General features: G+C 43.7%; 1 protein-coding gene across 5 annotated transcripts in view; it reads left to right on the plus strand.

Annotated features, from left to right (window-relative positions):
• The window catches only part of LOC110509573 (FCH and mu domain containing endocytic adaptor 2), a 96,714-nt gene that overhangs the window by 31,973 nt on the left and 46,205 nt on the right, over positions 1-18,536 (plus strand). For all 5 annotated transcript variants that reach the window (XM_036968253.1, XM_036968252.1, XM_036968255.1 and 2 more), the window contains exons 7-8: positions 5,291-5,389; positions 11,317-11,413. In XM_036968253.1, coding sequence (XP_036824148.1) covers positions 5,291-5,389; positions 11,317-11,413 — 196 coding nt within the window. The remainder of the gene's footprint in view (positions 1-5,290; positions 5,390-11,316; positions 11,414-18,536) is intronic.

Consider the following 18,536-nt stretch of genomic DNA (forward strand, 5'->3'; position numbering starts at 1 on the left):
TCAACTCTAAATTAAAATCAGATCAACAGAATTTGGCCCTCCATATCCTCCTGCACCGCAGCGAGACACACGGCCAAACTGGTTTGAGTTAGGGGAGCGTTTCTGTTTCCCCCCCAGAGAAAACAGCAGGACAGCTCTGCTTCCTTAGATCACAGTCGACAGCTCATCTCAAATTCAACACATGTGCACATGACTTATAAACACGGCGCGGGCGCACGTGTTCTGTGACGTCACTTGCGTGTGTGTGTGTGTGTTTTGAGTTTGTGTCTCTTATCTGTCTGTCTGACTCTCTGTCTGAGTGTAGGCTGAAGTGAATACTGGGGTTTATGCCTGTGTGCTCGCCTGTGAATGTACTCTGTGTGTGGTGCGTTTTTGTGTACACACTAAATGTGGTAGTGTTTGCTCGAGCAATCATGGATGTTTGTGTGTGAAAGAATATGAGATTGCCTATATCCATGCTTGTGCACATTTTACGAGATTGTGAGCGTGTGTGTGTGTCTGCGATGTCTGTGTTTATGTGGTCAGGCACGCTCATCTTCCCCTCTTTATCCACCATGTGATTTAGGAGTTTATGATTCTTTATAGTCATTCTCCTCAGTTTACCCCAAACTCTCTCCAGCCAGCACTTGATGGGAGTAAACACCAGCGTTTAGAGCCCCCCCCCCCCCCCCACACACACACAGACCGCTCCAAACCCAGAGATGAGCCCAGCTCCTTGTGGCTGGCCCACCCTGGATAATTGGCACCTTGTGCTGCAGGGGGATCTGTGTTGGTGTCCCTTCGTTTCCAGACCACCCAAATAGAGACGACACACACAAGAAGGAAGTGGCCAGGGCACAAAGAGGAAGTCTTTAGGGAAATGTATACATGTGTTTTTATCAATCCAAGAGTAATCCTTCCACGCAGTGTTTTTCCTGCATTGGACACGGTGCACATGTTCTGTTGTACACACACATTGGGCTCTTTTGAATTCCTCTTTTCATAGACCGTGACAGAGCCCAAAGTCTTGCCTGACCAGGAGAAAGTATTTGTCTTATGTAGGTTATCTATAAGCTACGCACACCAAGGCACATTGAAGCTGTGGTGACCTAACGCCCTATTAAGACACTTTTATGTTGGTGTTTCCTTATATATATATTTTTTTACCTTTTATTTAAGCAGGGAGTCATGCTGAGGTTCCGGTCTCTTTTGCAGATGAGCCCTGCATCAACACATCAATAGACCACCGTTACACTATTGGCTACGTAGCCTATCTATATACACATCAATTACACAATACATGAAAAGCAAACACGGAAAAAACGAAAAGCAAAACACAATCATATGAAACAAACACATTATTCAGTAAAAAGCCCTCTAACATCCGCCTGAATTGCCCTAGAGGCACCAACTCCACCAACATTTGGATATCATTCCACATGAGGCGCAACAAAAAAACTAAAAGCAGATTTACCTAACTCGGTGGAGCATGAATGGATCTCCAGGTTTAGCCACCCCTGATTCCGGGTCTGGTAACTTATACGTCTGAAGGTTAACAATGTAGTAAGCTATGGCAGAAGTTTATGCAAGAGTACTTTATAGACATTGAGTGTGCAACGCATCAATATACTAGCCTTCAAAGAGGGCCAGTCTGCTTTCTGATAGGTTCAGTACACATCATTGCGTTTTCGATCACCCGTAATTTTTTTAAATTTGTTATTTTTTAATTTAACCTTTTATTTAACTAGGCAAGTCAGTTAAGAACAAATTCTTATTTTCAATGACGGCCTAGGAACAGTGGGTTAACTGCCTTGTTAAGGGGCAGAACGACAGATTTGTACCTTGTCAGCTCGGGGGTTTGAACTTGTAACCTTCCGGTTACTAGTCCAACGCTCTAACCACTAGTGCAATGCGCTATGATAAACTGTGTTAAAATGGCTTCAATACAGTAGCAGCTGCATTCATATAGATGATATAGCCATAGTCAATAACCAGAATGAATGTTAAGTGAATGATTTGTTTTCTGCTATTTAAAGTAAGACCGGACCGTGTCCTAATATAATATTTATAAGCGGGGGCACGATTAATGAGGGCACCATCCAAAGTACGCATGCACAAATCATCAAACATTTTTACGTGATTTGGAAAATAACATATACTTGGTTTTACATACATTGAACTGAAGTTGGTAGTTAAAGGCTTTCAGCAGGGCAATAAAGGCTGATTGAAGCTCTGACAGAGCCTGGTCAGCTGTGGGGGCATTATCACGCACTACATTGTCATTTGCATACAGATGAAAGTTTCTTACAGAAAAAACAGACTCTTTTTTTTTATGTAAATAGTGAAATGAACCTGACCAAGAATCAATCCCTGTGGGACACCCTGATTTAACACCACCAGTAAATTCTGTTCTTTAAATACATTCCAGCTACACACAGCCAGGTCCAGGCCAATTGATGAAAGACTCTGAATAAGTAATGATTGGTCCACGGTGTCGAAGGCTTTAGACAGGTCAATAAAACGGGCCGCACAGTGTAAGAACATTATTTAAAACCAAAGAAGTATCAGAAATTGTTATATGACCTGGTCTGAAACCTGACTGGTGTACAGTTGTGGCCAAAAGTTTTGAGAATGACACAAATATACATTTTCACAAAGTCTGCTGCCTCATTTTGTATGATGGCAATTTGCATATACTCCAGAATGTTATGAAGAGTGATCAGATGAATTGCAATTAATTGCAAAGTCCCTCTTTGCTATGCAAATGAACTGAATCCCAAAAAAACATTTCCACTGCATTTCAGCCCTGCCACAAAAGGACCAGCTGGCATCATGTCAGTGATTCTCTCGTTAACACGGGTGTGAGTGTTGACGAGGACAGGGCTGGAGATCACTCTGTCATGCTGATTGAGTTCGAATAACAGACTGGAAGCTTCAAAAGGAGGGTGGTGCTTGGAATCATTGTTCTTCCTCTGTCAACCATGGTTACCTGCAAGGAAACATGTGCCGTCATCATTGCTTTGCACAAAAAGGGCTTCACAGGCAAGGATATTGATGCCAGTAAGATTGCACCTAAATCAAAAATGTATTGGATCATCAAGAACTTCAAGGAGAGCCGTTCAAATGTTGTGAAGAAGGCTTCAGGGCGGGCAAGATAGTCCAGCAAGCACCAGGACCGTCTCCTAAATTTGATTTAGCTGCCGGATTGGTGCACAACCAGTACAGAGCTTGCTCATGAATGGCAGCAGGCAGGTGTGAGTGCATCTGAATGCACAGTGAGGTGAATAATTTTGTAGGATGGCCTGGTGTCAAGAAGGGCAGCAAAGAAGCCACTTCTCTCCAGGAAAAACATCAGGGACAGACTGATATTCTGCAAAAGTTACAGGGATTGGACTGTTGGGGACTGGGGTAAAGTCATTTTCTCTGATGAATCCCCTTTACAATTGTTTAGGGCATCTGGAAAAAAGCTTGTCCAGAGAAGACAAGGTGAGCGCTACCATCAGTCCTGTGTCATGCCAACAGTAAAGCATCCTGAGACCATTCATGTTTGTGGTTGCTTCTCAGCCAAGGGCGTGGGCTCACTTACAATTTGGGCTCACTCACAACACATCCTCCGAGAGCAACTTCTCCCAACCATCCAGGAACAGTTTGGTGACAAACAATGCCTTTTCCAGCATGATGGAGCACCTTGCCATAAGGCAAAAGTGATGCAGTCTATCACAGTGCCATCCGTTTTGTCACCAAAGCCCCATATATTCCCCACCACTGCGACCTGTACGCTCTCGTTGGCTGGCCATCGCTTCATACTCGTCGCCAAACCCACTGGCTCTATGTCATCTACAAGTCTCTGCTAGATAAAGCCCCACCTTATCTCAGCTCACTGGTCACCATAGCAGCACCCACCCGTAGCACGCACTCCAGCAGGTATATCTCACTTGTCACCCCCAAAGCCAATTCCTCCTTTGGCCGCCTCTCCCTCCAGTTCTCTGCTGCCAATGACTGGAACGAACTGCAAAAATCACTGAGGCTGGAGACTCTTTTCAACCTCACTAGCTTTAAGCACCAGCAGTCAGAGTAGCTCACAGATCACTGCACCTGTACATAGCCCATCTGTAAACAGCCCATCCAACTACCTCATCCCCATAATGTATTTCTTTATTTTATTTATTTCTTTATCTTTCTCCTTTGCACCCCAGTATCTCTACTTGCACATTCATCTTCTGCACATCTACCATTCCAGTGTTTAATTGCTATATTGTAATTACTTCGCCACCATGGCCTATTTATTGCCTACCTCCCTTATCTTACCTCATTTGCACTCACTGTATATAGACATATCTTTTTTTCTACCATATTATTGACTGTATATTTGTTTATTCCATGTGTAACTGTTGTTGTATGTGTCAAAATGCTGTGGTTTATCTTAGTCAGGTCGCAATTGTAAATGAGAACTTGTTCTCAACTAGCCTACCTGGTTAAAGAAAGGTGTAATAAAATAAATACAAATTGTCAATAAAAGCCTTTGACACTTATGAAATGCTTGTAATTATACTTCAGTATTCCATAGTAACATCTGACAAAAATATCTAAAGACACTGAAGCAGCAAACTGTGGAAATTAATATTTGTGTCGTCCTCAAAACTTTTGGCCACGACTGTACATTTTAGTATACATTTTGTAGTTAAAACCAATCTAATGTTGAGTATTTACCAAGGATTCTATAATTTTTGCTCGGCAAGACAGTTTGGAAATGGGGCAAAATTTATTTAGGTCACGTGTCACCACTTTTCTGAACGTGGGGGTATATATATTTGCAGACCCAAGAGATGGTACCAGAAATAATTGTAAGGTTAAAGATTCTTCGGAGGAGCAGAAAGCTGAAGCAAGAGAGGATCATCCATCTTTCACAAGGCATCTAGCACGTCATAAGTAGAAAGTTGTTGAAATGAAAACAAAGATTCTCTAGAGGGGCAGGCAGTCAACTGGACCTGTAGCTTAAAGGAAAATCTTTTGGTAATTGTTTCATTAGTCCTATTATTGATATAGTCCCAAAATATTTTGCATGTCAGCAATCAGGTTTTTAAGATACTCTGTGTAACTTTCAGAATACAATAATACAGCAGGTATGATGCAAAATGCAAAACATAAATCAGCCGGGGCTGTGTTTCCTGTTCAGGTCAAACGTCATGGAAAACTCAGGATCCTAACTCTTCTACTGGCATATTTGTTTTCCTCTAGTTTAGTGACTCCTAACTGTAAGTGGATGATTTGCTGCATATTTACTCCTTTGTGTGTTCTTTCTGTGTTCCAGAAATTTCAGAACATCGAGGAGAGCCACATTGTTCACATGAAGGATATCATTCAGTCGTACGCACAATCTGTTGACGAGACACACGTTCAGATCGGAGAGGTGAGTCACACACACACACACATACGTACATTCACACACACACACACACATTCCTGTGGGTGGGGTGGGGTTTGTGTCCTGTCCCCTTGCTCAGTGGGTTCACTGTGTGTCAGATGAATTAGTGTAGTCTTTGATCACTCTAATCGTTTAACTGAGAACCAGGAAGCCTTCCATTCAGTGGTTTATACCAACCAATTAAAAACTGATCAAAACTCCCTCTCGACCAATCTAAAACACCTTCAACATGCAACCAGAGGCACGGCATGCCAACTGTACTAGGCATCGCACTCTGATCTTAAGAAGTGTTTACAAAACTGTGTTTTGCTGTACATATAGTACTGAATCAGTGATAATTACAATGTTGATCATTCCAATTACAACATAATATCATTAAAAACATTTTATCTCAAATGTTTATCTTCTGTGATAGATATTCTTAAAGAAATTCTAGAGGTTTTACTACTTGACGGAATAGACAACTCAAAAGAAACTCCGCTCCACTGTGTGTGTACTGTGCAATGGCTGTTGCTGCTGCAGTCCCAGTAGTGTCCACAGGGGGAGCCACAGCCCCACTCTCTGCCCTAAAGCTCCTGTCTTACCATTCATTTGAACAGGAGAAGGACAACGTTGTTAGCTTGGCTAGGCTGGGCTGGGCTTAATTAAAATAGAGCCTAAAGGTGGGTGAGTGCTGTCCCAAACAGCTGGGAAATGACGCGCAGGCAGCCCAAGTAATTGTGATTCCGTGATGAATACCCTTTAAACCAGGTTGGAGGGGAGAGGGAGAGGTGGGATCGGAGCGAGGGAGGGAGAATGTGGCCACTCTAATCGTGCAAGATACTGCTTCATCAGTTAGACCACAGGCGCTCAAACTCGGCCCAGATATGCAAACACGCACGCACACGGTATACTTACTTGACCAGCACTATAGACAAACAAATACACACACTGTCAATATACTGTACACACGCACAGGGGTGTCTTGCTCCCATTATTTTAGAGGGGGCACAAAGTGTGTGAGGATGGAATCTGCAATCTAGAACCAAAATATTTTATGCCATGTAAAACAAATCCATTTTTTTTGCATAAATTATCTTTACCTGTTAAATTGTCATTTCAATGAGGGTGTCATTCTGACTGTTGTAAAATCACACATCTCAATATACTGCATTAACATGCCTATGATATTACATCCAAATGACAACATAGTACATGGGATCATAACATAAATGATCAATACAGGCACATATCATGGCATCATAATATCATGATCATTTGTAGATTCATTATCATAAGGTGCCTGATTTGCTTGTGAACCAAGTATTTTTTCCCCGTATCTAAGCATACGCTGTTTGTATCCTGGTGCTTTTTTTTTTTTTTTAAGAAACCTAATTTGCTTCTCTGCTAAAATCTGGGTAAAATATTGAAAAGAATGTGAGTCTTATTACATTTATAATAGCTTGCTTTTCTAAAGTGTAGCCACATTTCCAGCAGGCATGCCAGCTAAGAGAGCAGCTTGTGACCAGCTATGACCTGATTGATAGCCAGAAATGGCTTGGTAGGCAGTTGTGAGGTTGGGAGATTCCCATTCTAGCTGGCTAGCTGAAGCCAACTTCATAAGATTGCTAGGTGGCTGTTATTACAGAGAAACAACAAAACATTTTTTTTAAATTATTCATCAAGAAGGAATCAATAGGCTGCATAGCTTAATCATATTCATTGACAAACATACCTCCTGTGAGTCCTGACCATCACCGGCAACTAAAATCAAATCAAATGCACCATTGTGCTCTATGGAAGGAACCATGTACTTGGGGGGGGGGGGTACTTTTTGCCTGGTCCAGTGTGCCTCCTCAAAAATACAACTAAATAATGATGATAAAACATGGGCTTAAAAATGAAGTTTAGTAATCTATGCAACGTTTTAAAACGGGAAATCGGATGTGCCCCATGTAGGCATGACGCCTCTGCACACGCAAATGGACATTACACTGTACACACACATGGTCAAGTAAACACACTCTTAAACAATCCATATTTTCCAAACACATCAACACACTTAAATAATTAATACGGTCTAGTGACTCAAACACACACACACACACATTAACTGGCCAGGTGATCACAATGTGTACCGACATGCACACAGCCCCAGTTTGGCTGTTTGGCACACTGGCTAGCCTGGCGTTAAGTGTAGTTTCATGTTAACCTGGGGCTGGGGTCTAAACAGTGGCGTGGCATTCTGCATGTCTCAGCCATTTTCTAGTTATACTACCCCTCTCCTCTCTGGACATGAATAGAAACCACTAAAGACCATGGCATGGGAAAAGAGGAGGGAAGAGGGGAGGATGTAAGGAGACTGCATGGAAGTAAAGAGGGGATGTGAGGCCACACGGTACCATGTGGTTTAAGAAGAGAATGAGGTCCTCTGTAGCTCAGTTGGTAGAGCATGGAGCTTGCAAAGCCAAGATATTGGGTTCGATTCCTGGGAACACCCATATGTTGTTTTTTGGCATGTACTATTATTTATGTATTTATATATATATATATATATATATATATATATATATATATATATATATATATATATATTAGAATGTGGACAATTTAACTAAAAGTCATATGGTACTACTTCATTACTACTGCGTGTTTATTCTGGTTGATATTTTTACAACGATATGCCTCCTTGCTGTGCAGAGAGTCACAGGAGGGCAAGTGTGTGTGTGTGTGTGTGTGTAGTCTTTGTGTTTGTTGTGCGTGCAATGTTTGTATTTGTAAGCGAGCAGTTGTGTGTGAGGGAAGTGCCCTTGAGTGCGAATGTGTGTATTTTTTTTGTGCATGTGTGAAAAATCACTACCGGTAGAGAGGGGTTTGAGGGGGGGTTGTGTGTGTGTGAGACGCAGGTGATGAGATTACAGTGCATTTCCTCACGGCAGCAGTGAGCAGCTGGGCTAGAGCACCTGACATATCGCGTGTGCTGGAGTGAGCATTCGACCTCGCCAAGGCCCCCACCCCCCCACCCCCGTGAGGGTGCAGGGGGCTAATGCACTCCGCCTTGCCGGAGGGGCTCAGGAGGGGGGAGGGGGAGACGTGTATGTATGGTCATGATAGTGGATGGAGGTACTCTGTTGTGCTTACAGTATCACGCACATCTGAATCGTTTGGCAAGATGGCACAGTCAGTCAGTCCCTGTTCGTCATCTGTCTGGTCCTTTTACCCTTCCCCGATACAGTCTCACACAGATACACACACACACACACACACACACACACACAAACCACTGACATCCACACACAAACGGCGCACACACACTGACACACACGCCACTGACATCCTAAACAAATAAACAAACACCATCCTTCCTGTGATAGCACCCAGAGGGCATCAGGAAACCGCTCTGTCAACAACAAACCTACCGACACAAAACCATACCAACATGTATTATGTAAGCCAGTCTCCACAGGCCATTGAGACACATTGTACAGAGATTTGTATATGTTTTTTAAATAACAGAGCAAAGCAAACACTGGGTAGTACAGTGTTTTAGAGGGAGTATACAGTGAAAAGCACAGAGACATATTGAATGTGTCACTCCTTCTGAGCATTCTAAAATCAGAGACACCCAGAGAGCAGTCCCCAAGGACATGAGCTGTCACTCAAAACACAAACCATCACACACCACACAGCAAATAAACACACATTCTCCCTCCTTTCTCTCCGTCTCACACATGACTATCACACACACACACACACACACACACACACACACACACACACACAGATACAGGCACACCCACTCTCTGTCACACACCCACTGCCCCATTTTTATTATTGCACAAGCACCTCCCAGTGTTACTACTACCACAGAGTGTGCCCTCAATGGACTCAATCAACACCCTTTCAAGTGTGTCGTATTCCAAGTGTCTGCCTCTCTGCCTTCATTTCTTCAAGTTATTTTTTTGTTTATTCATATAATGCTAACTGTATTGATGCCATTCCGTGGTCAAATACATGTGAAAATGCTTGAGCTGAGCTTGATTTAGTTTGCCCTGTACAATGGAACCAATGGAATAGTCCCAAAAGTGCAAACTAGCAGATTCATTACTTACCAACAACAGCTGCAAATTCCAGTAAAACAACATTTTTGAAGTTCACTTTCCTTACTTTGTCTAACAACACTATGATGAATCTAACACTTAAGTTGTGTGGGTCAATGCAGCATTTATTTAGTTTCATGGCACAAACGTTTGTTAGCATTCTTACACTGGCTTTATCCAGAGGGAGCAGGCCTGTTCAGGGCGGTTGCCGAGCAACACGTGCCTTGGAGGGAGAAACGTTCTGCATAGGGCAACAAATTCCCATGATTTGTGCATCTGTTCGAACCGAACAGCTAGGTTGACAGCTAAAATTGCTTTGAAAAAACTATGATTTCAGCTAATAAGGAGAAGTATCTCACAAAATGGCATTCACTAACCATAAACTATTTATAAACTCAGCAAAAAAGAAACGTCCTCTCACTGTCAACTGCGTTTATTTTCTGCAGACTTAACATGTAAATATTTGTATGAACATAAGATTCAACAACTGAGACATAAACTGAACAAGTTCCACAGACATGTGACTAACAGAAATGGAATAATGTGTCCCTGATGTTACCCCACTCTTCCACCAAGGCACCTGCAAGTTCCCGGACATTTCGGGGGGAATGGCCTTAGCCCTCACCCTCCGATCCAACAGGTCCCAGACGTGCTCAATAGGATTGAGATCTGGGCTCTTCACTGGCCATGGCAGAACACTGACATTCCTGGCTTGCGGGAAATCACACACAGAACGAGCAGTATGGCTGGTGACATTGTCATGCTGGAGGATCATGTCAGGATGAGCTTGCAGGAAGGTTACCACATGAGGAAGGAGAATGTCTTCCCTGTAATGCACAGCGTTGAGATTGCCTGCAATGACAACAAGCTTAGTCCGATGATGCTGTGACACACCGCCCCAGACCATGACGGACCCTCCACCTCCAAATCGATCCCTCTCCGGAGTACAGGCCTCGATGTAATGCTCATTCCTAAACGCAAATCTGACCATCACCCCTGGTGGGACAGAACCATGACTCGTCAGTGAAGAGCACTTTTTGTCAGTCCTGTCTGGTCCAGTGATGGTGGGTTTGTGCCCATAGGCGACGTTGTTGCCTGTGATGTCTGGTGAGGACCTGCCTTACAACAGGCCTACAAGACCTCAGTCCAGCCTCTCTCAGCCTATTGTGGACAGTCTGAGCACTGATGGAGGGATTGTGCATTCCTGGTGTAACTCGGGCAGTTGTTGTTGCCATCTTGTACCTGTCCCGCAGGTGTGATGTTCGGATGTACCGATCCTGTGCAGGTGTTGTTACACGTGGTCTGCCACTGCGAGGACGATCAGCTGTCCACCCCGTCTCCCTGTAGCGCTGTCTTAGGCGTCTCACAGTATGGACATTGCAATTTATTGCCCTGGCCACATCTGCAGTCCTCATGCCTCCTTGCAGCATGCCTAAGGCACATTCACACAGATGACCCTGGGCATCTTGCTTTTGATGTTTTTCAGAGTCAGTAGAAAGTGTCCTAAGTTTTCATAACTGTGACCTTAATTGCCTACCGTCTGTAAGCTGTTAATGTCTTAACGACCGTTCCACAGGTGCATGTTCATTAATTGTTTATGGTTCATTGAACAAGCATGGGAAACGGTGTTTAAACCTTTTACAGTGAAGATCTGTGAAGGTATTTGGATTTTTACAAATTATCTTTGAAAGACAGGGTCCTGAAAAAGGGCTGTTTGCTTTTTTTTGCTGAGTTTATATAATATACATTTTGGGGACAAAATTCTAACTTACTCAATCTGTAAACGAAAGGCACCTCTTGACCCCATGTGTTTGTTGCGTTGTCCCTCTGCAGGTCCATACAGAGTTTTTGGGGAACATGGAGAACACCTCTGTGGAGGGCTTGATACAGAAACTGGCTGAAAGTAAAGGAACGGGCAAAGAGAGACCAGGTAAGATGCCTTACACGCACATACACCTGCCATGATAGGAAAAACACGTATGCAGATGTATTACACACATGTTATTGTGTATGACTGGTGAAGCACTTCAGTGGTTAGGGGCAATTTTATATAATTTGTCTACTCCTTCAGTATGCCTGAATCTGACTGTGGATCAGTGGTTATTTAGGGGCAACTTCTATACTTACTCCTTCAATGTGGCTGAATCTGACCCTGTATCAGTGTCCGTTTATTAGAGGCCACTTCCTTTAAAGTAACTTTCTGTCTTTAAGATGGATAGGGGCCTATGATAGGGAGTTAGCCAATGAGAGAGCAGTAATGAGAGGTTGTAAAACGCCATCTGACTCAATATATGTAATCTGCTGTAAAGGTAGGTAGGTGATATTCCACTTAGCATGTGACACCATGCAAGCTGGGACAGTGGTCGGAGCGTTTACACACATGATAGCTTGGATATATACTGTGTCGATGTGCATGGGTACGAGGTAATTGAGGTAGATATGTACATATAGGTGGGTGAAGTCACTAGACAACAGGATAGATAATAACAGCAACATATATGATGAGCCAAAGGAGTTAATGCAGATAGTCCGGGTAGCTATTTGGTTAACTAATTAGCAGTCTTATGGCATGGGGCTAGAAACTGTTTAGGGTCCAGTGGATATTGACATCAATGTCGCTTGCCATGCGGTAGCAGAGAGAACAGTCTATAACTTGGTTGGCTGGAGTCTTTGACCATTTTCAGGGCCTTCCTTCCTTTTAGGGCCTTCCAATTTTTAGGGCCGTACGCACTATGTGGGGCCTTGCGGTCGGATGCAGCCAAGCGGTTGCCGTACCAAGCGGTGATGCAGTCAGTCAAGATTCTCTCAATGGTGCAGCTGTATAACTTTTTGAGGATCTGAAGGCCCATGCTAAATCTTTTCAGCCTCCTGAGGGGGAAGAGGCGTTTTCGTGCCTTCACGACTGTGTTGGTGTGTGTGGACCATGTTAATTCCTTAGTGATGTGGACACCGAGGAACTTGAAGCACTACAGCCCCAACGATATGGATGGGGGCCGTGCACGGCCCTCAGTTTCCTGAAGTCCACAATCAGCTCCTTTGTCTTGCTGACGTTGAGGGAGAGGTTGTTGTGGGCCTTCAAATAGCCTGTAGGGAGGAGGTCAGTCAGTCTCATCATCGTTGGTGATAAGGCCTACCACCGTTGTGTTGTCAGCAAACTTAATGATGGTGTGTTACGTTTCCCAGCAAGAAAACCAAATACTGTTGCTCAAACAAAAGAGGGTACTAACAAACATTCACTGACAACTACCAAAACGACACAGGTGGGGTTTTAGAAGGGGTTATAAAATACACTCTTGGGGGTGTCCACTGAAAGTTGCATAGCAGCAACAACAACTGGGACCTAAAAACACCCACCATGAGCACCCACTAAATTAGTAAAAAACAAAAACAAAGCCTGTAACAGTGTTGGAGCCGTGGCCCGTCAGGAAGTCCAGAATCCAGTTGCAAAGGGAGGTGTTCAGTCCTAGGGTCCTGAGCTTAGTGATGAGCTTGGAGGGCACTATGGTGTTGAACGCTGTGCTGTAGTCAATGAACAGCATTCTCATATAAGTGTTTCTCTTGTCCAGGTGGGAGAGGGAAGTGTGGAGTGCAATAGAGATTGTGTCATCTGTTGATCTGTTGGGGGGGTATGCAAATTGGAGTGGGTCTAGGGTATCAGGGATGATTGTATTGATGTGAGACATGACAGGCTTTCAAAGCATTTCACGGCTACAGATGCGAGTGCTACGGAGTGATAGTCATTTAGGCAGGTTACCTTGACGTTCTTAAGCACAAGGACTATGGTGGTCTGCTTGAAACATGTAGGTGTTACTCTGGTGGTCAGGGAGAGGTGGTCAGCGCATGCTCTGAGTGCACGTCCTGGTAATCCATCTGGCTCTGTGGCCTTGTGAACGTTAACCTGTTTACTCACATTGGCTGCAGAGAGCAAGAACACAGTAGTCTGGAACAGCTGGTGCTCTCATGCATGGTTCAGTGTTGCTTGCCTCGAAGCAAGCATGTAAGGCATTTAGCGCGTCTGGTAGGCTTGTGTCACTGGGCAGCTTGCGGCTGCGTTTCCCTTTGTAATCCCTGATAGTCTGCAAGCCCTGCCACATTTGACGAGCATCAGAGCCGGATTCGATTTTAGTCCTGTATTGACGCTTTGCCTGTTTGGCTTGTCTGAGGTCGTAGCTGGATTTCTTATAAGCGTCCGGATCAGTGTCCCACTCCTTGAAAGCGGTAGCTCTAGCCTTTAGCTCAGTGTCGATGTTGCCAGTAATTCATGGCTTCTGGTTGGGATATGTCCGTACGGTCACTATGGGGACATCGTAGTCGATACACTTATTAATGATGCCGGTGACTGATGTGGTAAAACTCCTCAATGTTATCGGATGTATCCTGGAACATATTCCAGTCTGTGCTAGCGAAGCGGTCCAGTAACTTAGCATCCACTTCATCAGACCACTTCGGTATTGAGCGCATCACTGGTACTTTTCTGTTTTGCTTGTAAAGAAGAATCCAAAGGATGAGTTATGGTAAGATTTGCAAAAGGGAGGGCGAGGGTGAGCTTTATGCATTTCTGTGTGTGGAGTAAAGGTGATCAAGAGTTTTGTTGCACAGGTGACATGCTAGTAAAAATGAGAACTGAGTCCTGTTTCCCTGCATTAAAGTCACTGGCCACATGAAGCGCCACCTCTTGTTTGCTTACAGCCCTATAACGCTTGTTGTGTGCAGTATTAGTGCCACCATCGGTTTGTGGTGGTAAATAGACAGTTACGAAAATAAAATAGTATGGTCTGCATCTTATCATGAAGTATTCTAACCTGTGCGATCAAAGACTCTAGACTCCCTTAATATTAGAGATCGCACAACAGCTGTTGTTAAGAGCACGCCCCCCCCCCCCTCTTTCTTACCTGAGGCAGCCTAGGCAGGTCTAGATGATTTATGGAAAAGGAACAGCGAGATGTATATTATCCATGTCCTTCATCCGAGAAACATAGAATATTACAGTACTTCAGGTCCTGTTGATAGGATAGTCTCGAGCGGAGCTCTTCCAGTTTGTTCTTTAGTGATTGTAAATTTGCCAATAGAATGAAGGGTGGAGGCGGTTTATTTGTTTGCCAACATAGTCTTGTCAGGATGCCGGCTCGTTTGCCTCTGGCGCCGTTGCTTTCTCTTTCGAGTGCCGGGGATTAGTGCCTGGTCCGGAGAAAGCAGAACATCCAGAGCTGCTGACTCATTGAAGTAGAAATTGTCATCCAAATCGAGGTTAGTGATCACTGTTCTGCGGTTCAGAAGCTATTTTCGGTCATCGGAAATGATGACGGAGATATAGACACACACACACACACACACACACACACACACACACACACACACACACACACACACACACACACACACACACACACACACACACATACATTGCTGTGTTGAGGCTGAAGACTGAACTAAGCAGCCGGAACCAAGCTCTTCTGGAGGTCAGGAGCTCAACATTGGCTCTTGTGTAAACTACGACATGCTACAGTAATCAAGGGAAATCTCTCCAAATGGGATAACTCCTTCTCCCTCTCTCTTGCTCGGTTGGTCTTGCACTCTCTCGCACTCTCGTCTGTGTAAAACCTTGCGTGTCAGGAGTTTATTAGCTCCTAATCTTAAAGCCTTCGGCATACAGTGCCTTCGGGAAGTATTCAGACCCCACGACTTTTTCCACATTTTGTTACGTTACAGCCTAATTCTAAAATGGATTAAATAGATACAAATCCTTAGCAATCTACACACAATACCCCATAATGACAAAGCAAAAACAGGATTTTAGACATTTTTGCCTCTGGCAAAATGAGGCATAAAAGTACTGTATTTACATATGTATTCAGACCCTTTGCTATGAGACTTGAAATTGACCTCAGGTGCATCCTGTTTCCAGTGATCATCGTTGAGATGTTTCTACAACTTGATTGGAGTCCACCTGTGATAGATTCAATTGATTGGACATTTGGAAAGGCACACACCTGTCTATATAAGGTCAGAGCAAAAAACAAGCCACGAGGTCGAAGGAATTGACCGTAGAGCTCCGAGACAGGATTGTGTCGAGGCACCGATCTGGGGAATGGTACCAAAACATTTCTGCAGCATTGAAGGTCCCAAGTGGCCTCCGTCATTATTACATGGAAGAAGTTTGGAACGACCCAGATAGAACATCTCTATAGAGACCTTAAAATAGCTGTGCAGCAATGCTCACCATCCAACCTGACAGAGCTTGAGAGGATCTGCAGAGAAGAATGTGAGAAACTCCCCAAATACAGGTGTGCCAAGCTTGTAGCGTCATACCCAAGAAGACTCGAGCCTGTAATCGCTGCCAAAGGTGCTTCAGCAAAGTACTGAGTAAAAGGGTCTGAATACTTATTTAAATGTGATATTTCAGTTTTTATTTTGAATAAATTAGCAAACATTTCTGAATCTGTTTTTGCTTTGTCATTATGAGGTATTGTATGTGTATATTGATGAGGAGGGAAACTAATTAATCAATTTTAGAATAAGGCTGTAACCTAACAAAATTTGGAAAAAGTCAAGTTTCCTGAATACTTTCCCCAAGGCACTGGTAAATATGGCAAAGATAATGGGGCATTATTCACATCTTTTCCTTACACACCCTTCTCTCATCTCCATATTCATGAATAGCTTATGCCATTCTTTTGACTCCTGGTGAAGGAGTTATCTATGGTTACAGCCGATGTTGTGTTATGCATCGTGGCTTTCCCAGGGGCTTGCGCCACATCCTATCAAGTAGCCGACACAATGTGCCCAACTTGGGGTGTGTTTGTGTGTATACAAATGGTGACCCTTGACCTCTGTGTCCAGGCGTGGCGTTCGGACTGCAGCGGCCTTCATTTTGTTTTGACAGCAGAATTAATTGAGGGCTGAAAACAGTTGTAAAATTCCTCCCCTCATCAAGCTGTTCATTAGAGATCGCACCGTGGCCTAGGCCGTGTCAGAAAAATAACCTGCCTGTCCCTTGATGAAATAGCTGAACGGATGGCCGGTCCAGTGCCTTTTAGAGAGAGGGAGCTTGAATAAACTTTCTACTGCGGAAACAATCCTAAAGTGACACGCTGCGAGGGTGGGTGGGGGGGTTCGCAGTGTTCACCGATATCCAGCTGAGCTGTCAACTGGCTGCTAGCCAGACACGCAACCCCTCCGCCCCTCTCCCTCTCTCCCCGCTCCGCTCCGAGCACCATATGAAGCATATGCAATTTAAAAAACCATTCTCCGCTCATGTGTGACTCGACTGCATGCTTCTCTCAAAGAGAGAAATAGAAAAGAAACCTCTTCCTCTATATAAACAAAGTCGTCTGTCTGTTTATGAAATGTTTAAACGGTTCCCAATGCCGCCTGTGCAGATTTAGGTAAGATTAGCGTGTCTAGTTTGTAGGTTTTTTGCTGTAGTCCATGTATGCGTAAATATTGTCAGATGCAATTTTAGGATGCTGTCAGCGAAAGGTTCCTGCATTGTTCTTGCTTTATTTCAGGCAATAGCCATTTTGGTCAGTCATGCAATGTGGAGTAGCCTAAGTATATGCTTTAGAAATGTTCTTTCAAATATGTTTATTATTCTCTTAGAATTGGTTACTATGGGGTGTTTGGCAATGGCAGCAACTGTTTAATACTTTTGGAGATTATGGTAAATGTAAGTGTTCCCTCTTGGCTAAGTAAATATACCTGCTTCATGTCAGCACTGTGTGGATTAGGCATTGAGCAAGGGTCTCTCTCTCTCTCATCTCTTTTCTCTCCTCTCCTCTCCTCTCTCTCTCGTGAACTAGTTCCTGGATGAGCGTAGCGTTTGTGTTTTGATTGGAACGGAGCGCACACACAAACAGCAGTCACGTCAGTGTGTGTTAGCCGGCGGTGAAGAGTTAACGGTAGACGGTCTGATATTGCACAGTAGAGTAGATCGGTCATTGGTGAACTCTATCCACTTCACTTGGCGTGATGCGTGCCTCTCGTGACTCGCCGCTTCCATGCGCTTCTCCAAGCTCTGCGCGCCCTGAACAATGCGTCAATTCTGCCCGCGACTGACGTTCTCTGGGGAAGGCTGCATTGAACCGCTGTTGCCGTATATGTTTGACTAAAATATCATTAGCTTTGTTTTTTCAGGTCAAGGCATTTTGGTGCCATGGAAATAAAATCATGCCCAAGGCTGGTCTCCTCCCCTCTCTTCTTTCTCTTTCCATGGTCTGGTATAGGCTAGTAAACGCAGACTGTGTGTTGTGCATGAGCTTTTAAGAAGATAACTACAAAGGAAAATGCCCAAAAAGGCACTTGGAACGGATCTGTGTTCTGTTGAGTAGGCTGTGTAGTCACGGAATCCCAACATTGCTTTATCAACGGACGAAATAGATAACAAAATGGGATAAAATCATAGTTATTCCACCTACTATAGACTATACCAGTTTAATCTTATGTTAATAGGAATTAATTTATTGTTCATAGATTATTCCTCTAAAAAAATTAACGTAAAACAAGGTAAAAGTCACCATTTCACACTAGCTTTTGACTGTCTGACTTGTTATTGTGCCAACGTCATATGGGGCCTTGTACTATTGACACGCACATTCATCGTGAGTGTTGCTTTTCCCCACAGCTTTTATTTATTTTTATTCAACCTTTTTTTTAACTAGTCAAGTCAGTTAAGAACAAATTCTTATTTACAATGACGGCCTACCCCGGCCAAACCCAGATGACGCTGGTCCAATTGTGCGCCGCTCTACGTGACTCCCAATCACGGCCGGTTGTGATACAGCCTGGAATCGAACCAGGTCTGTAGTGACGCCTCTAGCATAGAGATACTAGAGGCATTTTCTCAAGACTCGTGGCATTCCAAGTGCAAGAGCTCAGAGGTAAATATGCATAATTGGTGAACATTAAATTAAGCAAGATCTTTGTTGTTTTTCGCAGGGGGTTTTCTTATTCATTTATGTATGATTTTTTTATATTTTAGTTAATTTTTTAAAATCAAGTTCGGCTCCAAATTACATCAAGGTCATTCCTCCGAGCAGACTTGACCTTTTTGTTTG

This window comes from Oncorhynchus mykiss, chromosome Y (genome assembly GCF_013265735.2).
Source record: "Oncorhynchus mykiss isolate Arlee chromosome Y, USDA_OmykA_1.1, whole genome shotgun sequence".
In the NCBI taxonomy this organism is placed as follows: domain Eukaryota; kingdom Metazoa; phylum Chordata; class Actinopteri; order Salmoniformes; family Salmonidae; genus Oncorhynchus; species Oncorhynchus mykiss.